This window comes from Lynx canadensis, chromosome C1, assembly GCF_007474595.2.
Source record: "Lynx canadensis isolate LIC74 chromosome C1, mLynCan4.pri.v2, whole genome shotgun sequence".
NCBI classification, from domain to species: Eukaryota; Metazoa; Chordata; class Mammalia; order Carnivora; family Felidae; genus Lynx; species Lynx canadensis.
The window spans coordinates 64,968,430-64,986,457 of NC_044310.1; the positions used below are offsets into that span (position 1 = coordinate 64,968,430).

The 18,028-nt window shown below is 36.3% G+C and overlaps 1 protein-coding gene across 19 annotated transcripts in view; it reads right to left on the bottom strand.

The window, feature by feature from the left end:
* FUBP1 (far upstream element binding protein 1) overlaps nucleotides 1-18,028 on the bottom strand; it is a 34,569-nt gene that overhangs the window by 13,944 nt on the left and 2,597 nt on the right. For 9 of the 19 annotated variants that reach the window (XR_003971139.1, XR_003971136.1, XR_003971137.1 and 6 more), the window contains exons 2-17: nucleotides 14,379-14,469; nucleotides 13,458-13,520; nucleotides 12,606-12,644; nucleotides 12,096-12,135; nucleotides 11,549-11,601; nucleotides 11,391-11,462; nucleotides 11,207-11,264; nucleotides 9,555-9,717; nucleotides 9,361-9,459; nucleotides 9,134-9,235; nucleotides 8,774-8,876; nucleotides 8,577-8,677; nucleotides 7,945-8,086; nucleotides 7,145-7,305; nucleotides 3,159-3,310; nucleotides 2,992-3,071 (exon numbers count right to left, since the gene is read on the bottom strand). Coding sequence is in view for 15 of the 19 variants with exons in the window: in XM_030327093.2 (XP_030182953.1) it covers nucleotides 2,992-3,071; nucleotides 3,159-3,310; nucleotides 7,145-7,305; nucleotides 7,945-8,086; nucleotides 8,577-8,677; nucleotides 8,774-8,876; nucleotides 9,134-9,235; nucleotides 9,361-9,459; nucleotides 9,555-9,717; nucleotides 11,207-11,264; nucleotides 11,391-11,462; nucleotides 11,549-11,601; nucleotides 12,096-12,135; nucleotides 12,606-12,644; nucleotides 13,458-13,520; nucleotides 14,379-14,469 (1,519 nt within the window). In the remaining 4 variants the exon portion in view is untranslated. The remainder of the gene's footprint in view (nucleotides 1-2,991; nucleotides 3,072-3,158; nucleotides 3,311-7,144; nucleotides 7,306-7,944; nucleotides 8,087-8,576; nucleotides 8,678-8,773; nucleotides 8,877-9,133; nucleotides 9,236-9,360; nucleotides 9,460-9,554; nucleotides 9,718-11,206; nucleotides 11,265-11,390; nucleotides 11,463-11,548; nucleotides 11,602-12,095; nucleotides 12,136-12,605; nucleotides 12,645-13,457; nucleotides 13,521-14,378; nucleotides 14,470-18,028) is intronic. The other 10 variants (XM_036064204.1, XM_030327092.1, XM_030327094.1 and 7 more) reach the window with 3 other exon arrangements.

Here is an 18,028-nt window from a genome sequence, read left to right on the forward strand (position 1 = left end):
GAGACCCCAAAATTAACTGGAGATCAAAAACAGTAAATGAGAAGTTTTAAATTCTTATTTTGTCATTATTTCCTTTAATTTCAGTAAAGTGAGGTACAGAAATTAAGTGACCCAATTCTTAGAAAACTAGTTGAGTGGCAGAATCGTAATAGGAATAAAGATCTTTTGCTTTCAAATCCAATTTGCCTTACAACATTCTGTGCCCTTTTTTTAACCTAGTTTTGCCTCAAGCACAGCAGTTCTACGTGGTAGATGACTAAAGGAAAGGATTTCTAGGAACTATCTGTACAAGAAACAATTATTTTAAAACTGAGTTTTGTCCTGTCTTAAAGAAAGTCCTGCATTCTTTAAGAATCTTAAACAGTCATATTTCACCTCATCATATTTCACAGTAATCATCCTAAATCATACACTTGATGTCACTGCCCTACTTGAAATTGTTCATTCCAGAGACTTCAGGGCTGTCAAAAGCTTTTAAGTGCAACATTATCACCCAATATCTTTCATGATCTGACCCTCTGGCTTATCCTTTCCATTCCAGCCTCATCTTCCCCTCTTTTGTCAGTATTTTTCTAACACTCAAGTTCTGGTCACAGTAAACTGCTTGTACTTTTCAGAAGTTGCAATGCTCATATCTGGCCTCAGACCTTGTTATGCTTTCTCTGGACTTGCACTCCTCATTCATCCTCCATAAAAACCAACTCATGCAATCACCGTTTGAGACCTCTTAGAAACAGAAATCCTCTTCTTGATTCTGTCCTTTATACCAAGAATACATCATGTGACACTACAGTATATCTTTATTAGTTTATATCACCAAGAAGAATGTAATTTCCTTAGGCAGAGCCTGTATCTATATGAAATCTGTTTATCCTTTATCCCATGTGGGCAGCGAGTCTCAGCTGCTTAATAAAGTTTAGTGAAGTTTGAGGAAAAAGGAGCAGGGATTTCTAGAGTGATACAATTTTTAAGGTTAATACAATTGTAAGGCATTATCTACCCTCCACATCTTCCAAGTAAAAAATGTATTGCTTTTCTAAGTTGGATTACCTGTGTACTAATACAAATATTTCACTTGACACCATCTCTGGCTAGAGAAACTGAGATAAAACAGACTTTGAAAGGCAATACTTGTACTCTTGAATGTGTAGACTGTATTAACAAAACCAGACTTACAGTTAGATATAATACATATGGAGAATTTACTAATTATTCACTCAACATGATATCGTTTCATTTATCATTTTATAGGTAAGAAAAAAATGTTAAACTGACTATAAGTTTCATCTAAATCAATTATGTGGTTTTTACATAATGCGAAGTCTAATATAGGCAATATCTAACCCTAGCTGCCATCTTAGCTAATGGGTTACTTCTTTTCCAAAGACAGTGCCGCAAACCATATTCATCAACCAATTCTTACAGCGGTGACTTCACTACTACTCCCAGAGGGAAAAATGAGACTGTGATACAGAGACTACTTATTCCCATTATTTCTCTCAATCACGTTACTGATCCGAACAGGGCTCATATGGTGCAATATTGCAGATCCAAGTTCCCCAATAGAAATTCACCCCTTAACTTGCTCTAACTCTTGAATCTCTTAAATTATCGGATTTCTCTGCTTAATCACACCATCCCAATTAGCTTATAAGAGGGAAGGAAAAATCTTTTCTTTCTTTAAAGACACTTAGGGACAACTAGGCTCAGTCGGTTGAGTATCTGATGCTTGACTTTGGCTCAGGTCATGATCCCAAGGTCATGGCATCAGGCCCTGCTATAGGCTCTATGCAGGGTAAGAAGCTTGCTTGGGATTCTTTCTCTCCCTCCGCCCCTTCCCTATTTGTGTGCACTAAGATAAAAATGAAGAAAAAAATACCTAATAAAGATGTTTAAGCTATTATACACTAACTTATATTTGATCCTTCTGTAAGTCCACCTATAACAGCATTGCTAACACTTGGGAGTGTACTTTTCTGCTGTAGAATGTAAACTAATCTTTGCGTACCCACATCTTAGCACACTCAAGTTGTTTCTTGAATGAAAGTTGTGGTTATTTGGTTACTGTCATGTGTAACCATATTTCAAAGAGCACACTTCCTAGGAAATTAAAGTATGTTACAAATATAGGGCCACATTTAAATAACAATGTTTTAATAAAATTCACTAAAACAATTTCATTTAAATCAATTATTTAGGTTCTTTCAAGAAATAAATACACTAGTGTGGAAAGGAATCCATAATTCAGTACCTTCCTTGAAACTACTCCAGTGAAAGAGGCCTAAAAGATAGGTAGTAGGTGAGAAAGAAGGATCATCAATAAATGTTAATTGGTTTCAATGAATGCCCCTTTGACCATCATGGAAAGAAAACTAGAGGGTGGAAGATGCAATAACAGAATACAATGTAATATATATAAAATCCAGATCGGAACAGAGAAAACATTTAACTAAATGTATTTTTAATTTCTAACATGCAGACATTAAACAGAGGACTGATTTTTACTAATATATGAAATTACATAAGGAATATTAAAAGATTAAAACAGCTTACATATCTTCTTTGAGAACTACCAAGTTCTCAAATTTAAGTATTAAATGCTCCATTAGATGCTCACATAATTATACAAATATATGTACACTCTTCTTTCATGGACAATGTCACAATTAACACATCATACATTTGATGGCAATGGAATCTAAAACTAAGACACTGTACTTCTTCCTATAGCTTCTGGCTTTTAGCACTCTGTTCTTATCACTTTGAAAGGAGAGAAAGTCAACGTAGGTAGAAAAAAGTTACATGAAAACATCATATTCACTCAGTCTCATACACTGTGGTAAAATCAGAAACTAAGACTCCTGTTGAAAGAGTGAAACAAGTGCGAAAAATGCACACAATGTAGAAATGACACTAGAAAATTTAAGAGTATATAGAACAGGAGAGGCAAACAAAACTACAGATTACACATGAATGATAAATGTCTTTTACCTGGATCAGGAGGGGCCTGCTGCTGCCAGTGTGGATATGCATTTCCCCACCCCTGGGGGGCATAAGGAGCTGGAGGTCCACTGAAAAGATAGAAATCAATATAAAAACACAATTTACCAAATGCTAGAATGTTTGGGGAAAACTCCAGAATCAAACTCAGTACTTACTGAGGAGCAGGGCCAGGTGGTCCTGGATTGTAAGGTGCAGGGTTGTATGGTCCCATTGGAGTTCCAGGCCCTGGAGGCCCAGGAGGCCCATGGGGGCCTGGGACACCATGGGGCCCATGGGGTACAGGTGGCCCTAAAGGATTTACTGGGCCCTGTAAAAAAAGCAAAGAGATGTACAAAAAAATCAGAAAAACAGCAATGGCTTAACAATTCAAAGGCCAAATAACACCAACAACATATTTTAGATTTTCCTTCATTTCCTCATTCATGTTGCAAAAAATTTTTAAATTTTTTTAATGTTTACTTATTTTAAGAGAGAGAGTGTGTGAGCAAGAAGGGGACGGGCAGAGACAGACAGACAGACAGACAGACACACACACACACACACACACACACACACACAGAATCTGAAACAGGCTCCAAGTTCTGAGCTATCAGCACAGAGCCCAAATCGGAACTCAAACTCAGGGAACTGCAAGATCATGACCTGAGCCAAATTCAGACGCTTAACTGATTGAGCCACCCAGGCGCCCATGCTGAAAAAACTCAACTCTACCATATTAAATATTAAGACCTGAAAATTCATTAAAATCAACAGCATCAGCAAAGAACTGAAACATCTCCTTTATCTTCCATTCTCTTCCTTTCAGACGAATTCCCTTTTCCATTATTTCCCTTTCTTTTTTATAATTCTTACTTCTACTACACTTTATTATCTTATCATGGAACTGTATCAAATACCATGTTTTCTCTAACTTTTCTTTCTCTACATCTATTCAGCATCTACTTTCCTAACAATCAGACAACCACCTTGACAATATATTCCCCAAATTGCTAAGGCTTTATACTGTGAACTACTGGGTACTTTATCATGTAAAGTAACAACTAGTAACTTTAGTAACTCAAAAAAACTAAACTCCTCTTCATAACCTTTGTGCCCCGGAACCCCATTTAAAATCAGTAATTTAGGGGCGCCTGGGTGGCGCAGTCGGTTAAGCGTCCGACTTCAGCCAGGTCACGATCTCGAGGTCCGTGAGTTCGAGCCCCGCGTCAGGCTCTGGGCTGATGGCTCGGAGCCTGGAGCCTGTTTCCGATTCTGTGTCTCCCTCTCTCTCTGCCCCTCCCCCGTTCATGCTCTGTCTCTCTCTGTCCCAAAAATAAATAAACGTTGAAAAAAAAAAATTAAAAAAAAAAAAATCAGTAATTTAAATTCATTTCCTCTCTTCCCCTTTATCATTAGTTTCTAAATACCCTATCTTCATATTCATATCATACCACTTAATAATGCTTAGTTGATTTTCCTTTTGATAATCCAAATTAGCTTTCATGAAGTTAATACTGATCATGTGACATTTTGAAGAAAAATGCTTAAATCACATTTAGTTGTCTATTCCCTCACTACAAAATAATGAAGCTAAACTTTGTAATTTTAAAAATTTTAACGTTTATTTTTGAGAGAGACAGAGCGTGAGCAGGGGAGGGGCAGAGAGAGAGGGAGACACAGAATCTGAAGCAGGCTTCAGAATCTGAGCTGTCAGCACAGAGCCTGACGCAGGGCTCGAACCCACGAACTGTGAGATTATGACGTGAGTTGAAATCAGACGCTTAACTGACTGAGCCAGCCAGGCGCCCTAAACTCCGTGACTTTTCAAGTTCCTTCTATTACTTTACCTCTTTAAATCTGTTTTCATTATCCTTCACTTCTATTATCCATAACCAATCCCTTACAAAAAGTAAAAAAGCACTACTGAAAAAGTAGCAACATTTTCAAAAAAAATTTTTTTTTTTTCAACGTTTATTTATTTTTGGGACAGAGAGAGACAGAGCATGAACGGGGGAGGGGCAGAGAGAGAGGGAGACACAGAATCGGAAACAGGCTCCAGGCTCTGAGCCATCAGCCCAAAGCCCGACGCGGGGCTCGAACTCACGGACCGCGAGATCGTGACCTGGCTGAAGTCGGACGCTTAACCGACTGCGCCACCCAGGCGCCCCAGTAGCAACATTTTCATAGGGTTATGTACGAGGCACTCTTTTAAGTGACACAAACCTCATATCATTTGTACAACCTGTAAAATAGTTACTATTATCCTTATTTTCAGAGAAAGCAACAAGAGGCAAACAAGTATAAACAGCTTTCTCCAAGGTCACACAGTAAATGATTCAGAGTATTTTGAACCTAACAGCCTGATTCCAGAGTCCATGCTCTTAACTATCAAACTAAACTGCTTCTCTAGAACCTATCTTGTTTGCCCATCAATCCAGAAGAAACCTTGATCCATGCATGCTAAGGATAGTAAAATCCAAAACGTTAATTCATTTTTCTAGCATCAACCTCTGCCAATACTGGGTACATAATTATTTTCTTCATATTTTCAATTACACTTATATTTAAAAATTTTTTCAATGTTTATTTTTCAGAGAGACAGATCATGAGTGGGGGAGGGGCAGAGAGAGAGGAAGACACAGGATCCGAAGCAGGCTCCAGGCTCTGAGCTATCAGCACAGAGCCCAACGTGGGGCTCAAATTCGTGAACCATGAAATTGTGACCTGAGCTGATGTAGGACACCTAACTGAGCCACTCAGGTGCTCCTATACTTATTAATTTTTTAAATGTGTATCTGAGAGAATGGGAGAAAATAAAAGCCCATGCGAGCATGCGGGCGGGCGGGGCAGGGAGAGAATGAGAATCCCAAGTAGGCTCTGTGCTAACAGTGTGAGTTCAATCTCATGAACCTGGAGATCATGACCTGTGCTGAAATCAGAAGTCAGCCACTTAAGTGACTCAGCCACCCAGACACCTGTATTTTTAAGTAGGCCTCATGCCCAGCACTGAGCCAAATGCAGGGCTCAAACCCAGGACCCTCAGATCAAGACCCAAGTGGAGATTAAGTAGGATGCCCAACTGACTGAGCCACCCAGGTGCCCCAACAATTACACTTATTAATACCACAAAACTTACAATATTTGCATATGTTTTTATAAGATTTTCTTTTAATTTCTTAGTCATCTCTATATCCAACATGGGGCTCAAAACTCACAACCCTATGATCAAGAGTAACATGTTCTACTGACTGAACCAGCCAGGCACCCCTGGTAAGAGATTCTGTAAGTGTCTTTTATACATCTATTTTTGTCTTTCCCAGAAGACAGAAACAGTATCTAACTTCTTTTGTATCCCTTCCACAATATGGCATTCATCAGGGAGAACTTTCCTAAGAAATTCTAATTATTATTATTCAAAATGCTCCCTTACATCCTATAGTAAAAGAACACAGTTAAGACACTACATCCTCCTCTTATAAGAAAGCACAATCAAGACTCTTTATACTTTTTTTGTACTACCACCAGGAAACTTATCTAAAGGAAAAGTTTCCAAATTTGTGTATCAGAACTGTCTGTCATGTGTAAAGGTGGAAAGCATTCAAATAGAATACACTTTAAAACTCCCCAAATGACTGTCAATCTAAGATGGATTTGTAAATTTCTACTCTAAACTGGGGGATTCATCTAATACATATTTACCTGAGCAGGGTGGAGTACATTAAGCCCTTAATAAATACTGAATTCCCATTAACTATGTCCTACAAGTACATTCTACAACCCACCCACCAACTCTTACATTGTATCTGCAAGTAATGCAGTCTATTATTTACTCACACAAAGTTCTAAATACTTATAAATGTGTATTTAATTGAATTATTTGTCACTGCTGGACAATCTTTCCTGTTATATGTGTTCATTTTGTGGTGAAACCTACAATCTTAGACTAGAAATTGGCATTTTTTTTATATAGCAATTATAGAAACATCTGAATTAATACCTTCTATTTAATAGGGTCTATGTAAATATCGTATTTATTTACTTTTTAAGTAAGCTTTATACCCAACATGAGGCCTGAACTCACAACCTGGGGATAAAGAGTTGCATGCTTTACTGACTAAGCCAACCAGGTGTCCCTATAAATTGAAATTTAAAGCATACTCACACCAATCTTTTCTTCTATAAGTTGCCGTGCATAGTCTATTTGCTGTGGAGTGCCACGAATTGTAAATAATTTCATATTAGGATCTGCATTAGGTGGAGGATTTCTCTGAAGTTCTATTCTTGCACCAGACTGTTGGCTTATGCTTTTTATGGTTTCACCTCCTAAAATCAAAACACAGTAATTTTTCTAAAGAGTCAAAGGATACAAAAAGAACTTTTTAAAAGAAAATGACCACAACTAAAAGGGCCATTAAGAAAAAAGTTTAGATAAGTATCCCATCTGCCAATATTCTATTAGAATTTTCCATTTATTCTACACTTAAAATCGAATTGTATAAAGCATCTCATGCTTCTAAAATACATTCAAGTTTCAAGACAAGTTAGCATGTCTGTACCTAACCTTAATATCAACTGTAACAACAACAAAAAGTAACTCATCAAAATATTTGGTTCAAATAAATTGCTTTTACAAGTAACGTAACACTTACTAAAAGTCCTAAACTTTAAAAAGATGTAAGGAAAAAGCAAATGGCACAAAAACATCAAACCACTTTTTGGGTCAAAACAAGTTTCTTACACTAATACACTATTGGTCCACCCTCTAGAAGCCAATGTTTTTCAAATCCCATTCTTTTTATGTGCATATAAGGCCCTCATTTATGTTTTTGTTACAAACCAACATAAAATAGAGCCAAAGAAAAATCCTTGCTACTGATTTACAAGAGAAATAGCATCCAGAAAAATCAGGTCATGTGTTAACATTTTTACCCACACATTAAGACATTATTTAAAATACATTGCCTTTTCCTATTATTAATCCAGTTTTCCCTGTTGGTACAATGAAATTAAATTCCTGTAGTCCACCAGGTGGTCCCATGTTCCAGTTGCCTTGACCTCTACCTCTTCCTCGGCCACCAGGTCCAGGTCCACCAGGATTACCAGCCTAAAGAAGGGAAACACAAAGAAAAAAATAAAAGTCAGCACAGAAGAATATTCTTCTTTCCATGGTGAAGTCATTACATGTCTATTTTCCTAAACCAGAAATTTAAAGAAGCTGAGAGAGATGACTTGGCCCAAATAATCAAATACTACCCACTGCTTGTTCTTTTTACACTAGGATGAATAACACTGTACTTATGTAGCTGCCTTTCTGTTCCAAGATGTCTACCTCAAAGTTACCTTTCTAGCTATTAACAAAGCATTATCAGACAGATTCTGACATAAAACTAAAGGGGGAGGGGGGACACTTTCAGGCTTTCAAGAAAATAGATACTTTTGTGGAGCCTGATGCAAGGTTTTATCTTACGAACCATGAGATCATGACCTGAGCCGAAATCAAGAGTCAGATGCTTGACTGACTGACCCACTCATGCATCCTGGAAAGTATTTTTTAAATGAAAACAAAATAATGAAAATAGTAACATCTGTCAAACCTGAACACTTCGAAGGAGGTCTGTAATAATTTCTGCAGCGTGTTGACATCGGTCTGGAGGTCCTGTTATTTGTGCTATTCTATCAGGTGTTGTTCCATCATCTTCAAAATAAAAAACCAAAATGGATCTATTTAGCAACAAATGGACGTCAAAACGAATTGCTACCAACACCTAGAAAATTAAATATGTATACTCACCTGGCTTAAACTGAATTCGAACACCAGCATCATTTTGTATTTTTTTAATCATCTCTCCATTTCTTCCTATTACAATGCCAACAGCAAATCTTGGAATGGGGACCTTATACAAAGAAGACTACATATTAAGAAAGCCATTTCCTGAAAATTAATCTACCTCAAATCATAAAAGTAAAAACAGCACTATGCTCTGATATGCCATCAAATAGGGTAATGAGATACAAGTTATACATTCTACACTCTAAGGCAGAAACAGGGTGAGGGGATACAATGTTAGAGATGGCTTTGTAACACACAACAGAAAAAACACATATTTATCAACCAGTATACAATCATTTGTGAATGGGTATTTTTACTTACATCTATCCCTTCATTTCCACCTATTCTTGACCCATACTCATTTCGAACTTCTCTGAAACCACCTTGATCACGAATTAACTCTAACACCATTTCCTTGGCTTGCTGAAGTAGGGGGAAAAAAAAAATCACCCAATTTAGAAAGTATGTCTCAAAACACTAATTATTCATACATGTTTTGCCCATTCCGCCCCCAAATCCTTCTTTGTAAAATATAAACTTAAGTTTACTTGAACTTTGTATGGGTCTCCTGTAATCCTAAGAGGTTTGTCAGCACCAGTGTTCTGAGGTCCATCTTGAATCATAACCATTTTAACTCCAGCCCGCTCCTGTTACAGAAATCACAAGTATTAACAAAAGGGGAGTGGAAGGAAACAGGCTTCAAAATAGATGAAAAGTAGTCATTTTACAAACATAATAATACCTGAAGTTGTTTAATAGTTTCTCCCCCCTTTCCAATAACTAATCCTGCTTTGCTAGCTGGAATCATTATTTCTTGAACTGCATTTCCTGGTCCATCACCATGGTGGAAGCCAGGGGCTGGTCTTCCCTTTTCTACAATCTGGTCCAGTAACCGTTTTGCCGATCTGTTAACAAATAAAGAGTCAAAGAGTAAGTTACAGCATAATCAAAACCTTATCGCAAACAGAGAAATACGAAATAGTATGATCAGGTACTTCTCCCATTCTAATTCAGGTTTAGGGGGCTTAACACTAATTTAACAAAATTTTTTCATTAAAAAATTTTTTTTCAACATTTATTCATTTTTGAGAGATAGACACAGCGTGAGCAGGGGAGGGACACAGAGGGAGACAGACACAGGATCTGGGCTGTCAGCACAGAGCCCAACGCGGGGCTCAAACCCTGCTTCAGATTCTGTGTCTCCCTCTCACTGCCCCTCCCCTGCTCACACCTCTGTCTTTTTCTCTCAAAAGTAAATAAACATTTAAAAAAAAATGAAATGAGAAAGGTGGCAAGTGACCCAGGCCTTGATAAAAAAAAACACTTTTACTCTAAGTGGCGAAACATTAGAGGATCTGAGCAAAGTAGGGATATGAACTGATTCACATTTTAAAAAGATCACTATGGCTATACTAGCATAAGGATATACTACTGCTGAACAAGGCTAAAAAGAATGGAAACATATTGAAATATAGGCAAATGATGTCACAGACAAGGTGACAGTATAGAAGTGGCAAGAAGAGGCTAGATTCCAAATCAATTATGAAGAAAAATGACCCAAGAGTTCCTTATGGATAAATTGAGGCATGAGAAAAAATTAAAAGTATTAAAACAGAGTTGCCATTCACTGAGATGAGTAAGAGGAGTAAAAGACAAAGCAGGCTGGGAATGGGATGGAAAACAAATTTCCCCTTTATAACAATCTGATGTTTGAGATGTCTAGTAGACATTCAGGCAGAGATACTAAGTAAGCAGCTCGACAGGAATCTAGAATTTAGAAAAAGAGAGCAACACTGAAGTTAAAAATTTAAGAGTACATAAAATTTATGATATCTAAAATTACATATTAAATGAAATTTAATAGAGTAAATGAAGTACTCTAAGGAGCACATATAGATTTTAGGAGGACTGAATTTGGGGGCACTTTCACAACAAAAGGTCAGAAATATAAAGCAAGACAACCAAGAATGACTGAGAAAGGGCAGCCAGGGAGCTGGCGATTTCTAGGAAGATTGTTCACTGTGTCAAACAATGTTGATAGGTGGAATGATGAAGAATCCATTTGTGATCTCAGAAAGAACAATTTCAATGGAACCACGGGAATAAAACTGATTCATACATGTTCAAGAAAAAATGAAAACAGAGGCAGATGATACTGCAAATAGAGCTACCGCTTTTTAGTTTTGTTGTATAAGGAGGCACAGAAATATAAATGTGGGGTTCAAGGACAGTTTTTGTCAAGATGAAGGAATTTTCAAGCATGTTTATATGTTGTTAGAAATTATCTAGAAAATGGGAAAATTAATAGTGCAGAACAAAGTTGGCTCAAATGTACGGGCAATATCCTCTGGTAGGAAGGATGCACTGGCCTCAGGCATAGGATTTCATACTTACTGGACAGATTCAGGTGTTCCAGTTAACATACAAGACCTTTCTGGAAGGCCACCACTGTCTACAATTAAAAACAACACCAAACAAATTTTAGGCCAAGAGAAGATTAACAGCATCATTCACTAGCTACTGACAAAAACATGCTAGTTTTCTAGTCATTTTGAAAACAGCAAGAAAGTAACATTACCAGGAGCTATCTGTATTTTGCATCCAGATTCTTGTTGTATGCGTGAGATCTGTTCACCTCCTCTGCCAATTACTAGTAAGAAAAAAGAACATTAGTTGCTAAAAGACTATAGAGTATGTTTTGATTGTTGTCAAAGCTTTAAAAATTAGGTTACTTACTAAATCCAACCATTCCATCTGGAACTTTGTATTCTTCTGTCATTACAGACCTGCTAAAAAATAACAAAAACTAACATTTTCCTTCAAAGAAAGAAGCTCTGTTTACACATAAAAGGTAACCCACGAACAAAAAATCGAAGTCTAAAGGCTTAAACTAGGTTTTCAGGCACATATTCATAGTCAAAATACAGCTTGAGTAGTTCAAGTCAGAATCGACACATCAAGTCAGAAGGTATGGTAGATGAACAGTCTAAAGGCATGAACTACAAAGGAGTTAGGGTGGAGTTCAGGTAATGTTATCTTAGTGATTATTCACTTTAGTTCGTCTAAAATATGGCTAATTCCACCCATCCTTCCAAATTATAAATGTATCTCACTCAAAAGGTAAAACTATCCTTCTGTATCACCTTCTTAAATGGAGGGAAATGAATTCTTATATGCAAAATAAAATGCAGACACATACTCGTTATACACTAACTTGGTTGTGTTTTCACCAACAGTTAAACTAAAATTTGCAAAGAACTCTTGGAAAAGCATTTCACTATACCTTTGCTGCTGATGCATCGGTGGTAACTGTGTTCCAAAAGCTACCAAAAAATCAAATAAAAATAAAATGAAAACTAAGTTTCCCACATATTTAATACAATTATATCCAACAATTCTAAAATCTTTCCTCAATACACACAGTATCTTTAAGAGAGTAAAATTTTATGCAGAATACTTAAATCAACATTGACAGTGGTCAAGAAAGTCACTGTAATGGCAGAGATCATCAGCAATGACATAGGAAAAAAACCGTCCTTTCTCAAGGGGTGCAAGCTTAAGTTAAAAATGGAATTATAAAATAAATTGAATACAAAAACAATTTAGCAACCAAATCTTATTAATATATACCCGGCCATAATTGAAGTGGGAGATCATAAAGACATGAAATACATATTTACGAAGCTATTCACGGCCTTACACTAACTCCAAAGATACGCAACAAAAAACACGAACAAAACCCTCGTATTAAATTCCAGTTACTTTAGCTTTTGACCCAATTTAAAATACTTACAGTCATTTTGAGGAGCAACTTTCTTAGCATCTGGTTGATCTGCAAAATTAAGAGCTTTTTAACTTTTTGCCAATAAGTACAAATACAAGACTTAGCTAACCCGTGCCCAAGTAAGAATAAATATCAATGTAAACACTTATTGAAATAGCTGAGGGTAATTATCATTTGAACCAAAAAGTGCCAATACTTATCCCAGACTCTTAATAATAAAAAGAAACATTACATTTCTTTAATTCTTTTCATGTTTAAAAGATGCACAGACATTAAAAAAAAATTCTTTTTGATTGTATCAAATCACTGACCTTAATGTATGTTAAGCACTTTAGAATGATACAAGACAAAGTACTTAGGTCCATTACTAGCAAAATATCACATGCTAAAGGCTAATGATGCTTCCCACTGTAGGAACTGAAGACTGGAAGAAAAACAGAACCTATCAGAACGTGAAAATTTGACATATCAAAAGTTGAGTGTATCTGACAGTGACCACAAGGCTATGCAAAATAAATAAAAAAAATCACATTACAAGGCAATCTCAATCTAAACTATTCTATTGTTCCTAACCAAACATTTCACAGCATAAACTTCAGCAGAAAAACTCAAAGCAACTACATGACTACCTTCATCTACATCCTTTACACAGATGAATACAATGCATACCTTAGAATAGACAACCTACATCTGAAAGTACTACATTTTCCTCCCCCCTTCAAACTTAAATGTTTAAACATCAGAATGTTGTGCAGCAAAAATTCAGACACATAATCCAAGAAATATTTGTGTCCATTTAAGAATCCACTGGTTTATTTCACGTTTACATACTAAACACAGGTAATAAATAAAAATTCCTGCCTTTAAAAGGAGAGGGCATTCCCTCCCAGTGTGTTGTACTGCTCGGACTTGTCCAAGAGCCATCTACACATAAAATAAAAAGAATACATTACATACAACATCTGAAGCATCATTAGCTCATTTTTTTGTATATCAAAACCTCACTATAAATGTGAAAGACACTTAAATAAAAGAAAACCAAGTACACCTGGTCAAAAGCTACAAATACATTCTATAGGCTCATTCAGAATCCTCCTTAAAAAAAAAAAAAAAGTTAAATAAATAAAATGGCAAAAAGAAAATGTATCAAAATTCATATATCAAATCTAAAACAAAAAAATACTTGCAGACTTCTAAGTTCAGAAGCTTCAACAATTATGTTTAAAAAAAAAAAAAAGCACTGTAAATCTACTGTTTTAAGCCACATTTTGAGTTAAACCTGAAACACAAAACAAGGTACTGAAACAAAAAAAGTAACATAAAAAAAAAAGGTATAACCTGCAACACACTAGAGTAGCAAGCTATAGGCAACATCAACCTTTAAAGTGAAATCTGAAATAGTAAAATAATGAAAACATAGCATATAAAGATTAATTCACGTATGAAGAAAAAAACCCAGTGAAATGTCTTCTAAACATTTTATATTTTTGTTCTTTTCAGTACGTTAACAAGTTGTCTGTGCAAACTGTCAACCTGGCACAATCCTAAAAAAAAGAAAATGTTGTTTTCTACTAAGACAAAACTTGCTGATTAGCTCAAAATTTTACCTACCTTGTCTAAGGTCTTTTCCCCCCTTTCCTTCTGAGGCCAATATAAACCTTACAATTTTAGGAACCTTATTATAAAAGTAATGTTTCAATAAAGAACATGCAAAAAATATTAAAAACCGCCTTCAACTAAACTGTGTGTAAAACAATTAAAATACTTATGACTACAACTTACCTCCGTCTTCCAAAGGTCTTTTTTGTCCCCCATAACCATAGTCATTTGAATTCAGTGATGTACCAGCATCACCTCCAATTTTTGCTGCAATCTTAAAAAACAAAAGCACACCATCATTAAGAATAACATTGTAACTACTATACACTACTCAGTGCCAAATTTCTTCATAAATTTCCTACTACACATATATGCTAAATATCTAACACATAAGTAAATTAATTTGAAAAAGAAATTAAAATTACAGATCAATGTATTAATACATTTAATAACCTCAATGAGTTAACAAATAATCATCATCTGGAATTAAGCTTCTGATAAATCTCTGTAAGAACAAAGAAGTAATCAATCAGCAATCTCCAGAATCCAATGACCAAATAAATAGCTTTGAGGAAAATCTAGGTCTTAATTCTTCTCCATGGCTGTCTCCCATGACTCTTCAAAAAGTGTGCTGTGGACACAGAGAATGTGAACACCTTATGGGACTTCAAAGCTGTGTTGCCCAATAAGGTAAATGCTAGTAGCTACATATGGTTATTGAGTACTTAAAAAGTGGCTAATCCAAATTGAAATGTATTTAGATGTTAAATACATAATGGATACTGAAAACTTGAAACAAACATAAAGAACCGAAAGCATCTTAATTTTTAAAAAAATTATGGGTCGCCTGGGTGGCTCAGTCGGTTAAGCCGCCGGCTCGGGCTCAGGTCATGATCTCACCGTCCGTGAGTTCAAGCCCCGCGTCGGGCTCTGTGCTGACAGCTCAGAGCCTGGAGCCTGTTTCAGATTCTGTGTCTTCCTCTTTCTGACCCTCCCCCGTTTATGCTCTGTCTCTGTCTCAAAAATAAATAAACGTTAAAAAAAATTTTTTTTTAAATAAAAAATTAGACACATGCTAAAATGGTAATATTTTGGGTACGTTGCATTAAATAAAGTATGTGACTTGCATTGTATTTCTATCAGACAATCTTGTTCTGTAGAAACAGGGCGTGGGGAAAAGCCTGGAAAGCTGTACCTGTAAGACAAGTCTCAGCTACAGAACCATAAATCATTTCAATCTTGAAGAATGGGGCAAATAATTGCTTGCACTTAAGTAAACAAACATCACATGAGACACACTAGCTTCAAGTCACAAGTAGGACACAACCAGTGGATATCGACTCCATTTTTCTATGAAAGGGGAAATGAAACTAATATTAGTTTCTGAGTGTCAGCAGTAAGTCAAATTCCACACTATGTTTTATATTCATTTTGTCACTGAATCATCACAACACTATGAGGTAAGGATACTTAGGTAGAGATCCATTTTACAGTTGAAAAAATCTCGAGAACTTAGATTACACAGTCAATGGTGGAGATTCCCGATGATTTCTATACAGCTCCATGCTAATTAATTAATTACAATAAGAGGTGCCACTGAAAATGAGTGACAGGCTCATTGGAGTTCATTATATTAATCTGTTAATTTCAAGTATGTTTGAAATTTTCCATGATAAAAAAAAATTGCACAGAAAAACCAAACTTCTGGTGTCTAGAATTCCCCCAAAGAGACTGATATGAAATGAAAAACCCAACTGCTTCATTACAGTTAGGAAACTATATTCAACGACTTGAGTCTTAAAATCCACTTACTTATCACTTGAGTCTAATATATGTTGTCAGTTACCATATGCCAACTGTACTTCCTAGGGTTTCTATATTTCCCTTTTCCTCAGCTGTAAATGCAAACACTAACTCAAAGCATATCAGAACTAAATATTAAAATTCTTAATTTAAGAAAGGCTTTGTGGTTTGCCTGGCTGGCTCAGTCAGAAAAGCAATGGGGCTCTTGACCTCAGGGTCATGAGTTCGAGCCCCACATTGGGTAGGGATTACTCTAAATAAATAAATAAATAAATAAATAAAACTTTGAAATAAAATAAAAAAGGCTTTGGTCAATCTAACCTTCCTTAATCATCCTTTCACTTTCTCAAAAGCCTGTTCCTTGTCTTTGAGTATCTAATTAAAATCTTATTTCTTTTTCTGAAAAGCTTCTTCACCACATTTAAAGACAACTGCTTTTCTACCCTTAAGTTTTAAAAGCTTAACATCTGAATTGTTCCTTAGGAACTTAAAATACACTTCTGTGGCACTGATGAGCACTACAGTATTTCAGGCCGAGAGAAGACTGTAACTACTGTTTTTTTTTTTTTTTTAAATTTTTTTTTCAACGTTTATTTATTTTTGGGACAGAGAGAGACAGAGCATGAACGGGGGAGGGGCAGAGAGAGAGGGAGACACAGAATCGGAAACAGGCTCCAGGCTCTGAGCCATCAGCCCAGAGCCTGACGCGGGGCTCGAACTCCCGGACCGCGAGATCGTGACCTGGCTGAAGTCGGACGCTTAACCGACTGCGCCACCCAGGCGCCCCTGTAACTACTGTTAAGTACTACTGATGATAGGAGAATGGTTTAAGCTGTGATACCTTCTGATAAATCTCTGTAAGAACAGAGAAGTAATCAATCAGCAATCTTCTGCAGTTAGCGTTTGTAAATGCTGCAGAAGTTTGCAGAGTAGTACTTCTTAAACTCCCTAAGAACTTCTACCTCCCTATTATTCACTGAATAGTTCAAAACTATCCAAATGAAAATGGAAAAATGATACCTTGTTCACTCAAAATGTTACACCATCTCAAAAATTCAGAAACAATACAAAGACATTACAGAAAAGCTCTCAGTAAAAATACTACCATTTTTAATGACACAACATGGTCCTCTCCCTACAACACAAGAATATTTTTAATCATCAAGCTTTGCTATCCTGTCACTTATAAAAAACAAAACACCCAATATGCAAGTACTGGTTTCCTTCCTTCCCTCCTTCTTAATGTTTATTTTATTTTTGAGACAGAGTGAGCAGGGGAGGCACAGAGAGAGAGAGAGGGAGACAAAACCAAGCAGGCTCCATGCTGTCAGTGCAGAGCCCGATGCGGGGCTCAAACTCACCAGTCAAAACCAAGAGTTCAACGTTTAACCGACTGAGCCACCCAAATGCCCCTAAAGTGCTAGTTTTCAGTTGAGATTAATGGTAACTGAAAAGTCAACAATTCTGTTTTGTAGAATTTTCATTGTATTCAAACAACATAATGCAATCTGAATCACTTTTACAATCATCAAGAAAGAGATTTCAAGAATAACTGAGTACTTAAAGACTAACAGCTGTTTAGAAGTGAAGGCATCAGAGCTGATAACCTTAACTTGAGATCTATCACTCATTTAGTGCCAGTCTGATTCACTTCTATCTTCACATAACCTCAAAGGGGGGGAAAAAAAGGTAGAGAGATACATTTTGATTTCCCAGTGTTTCAGAGACAGAACTGATTATTTAATGTGGTCACCAAAATCCTAACCAAAGAATCCCAACCTCACCCTCTGGAGTTATAGCTTAAAATACACAAATATAAATCTCTCAAGTATACAGGTTAGAAACCCTAAACTAGAAAAGCAATCTGGTGCTCCTCTGCTGATGTTAGCTAAGAGAGTATCTCAAAAATCTGCAAATTTCACATTAAAAAATAAGCCATCAGGATTCTCTGGAAAAACGATTGGGCAGCTTGGTCTAAACTACCAGATGGCAAAACGAGCTAGGTAGGGACCAGGGATCCTCTTCACTTG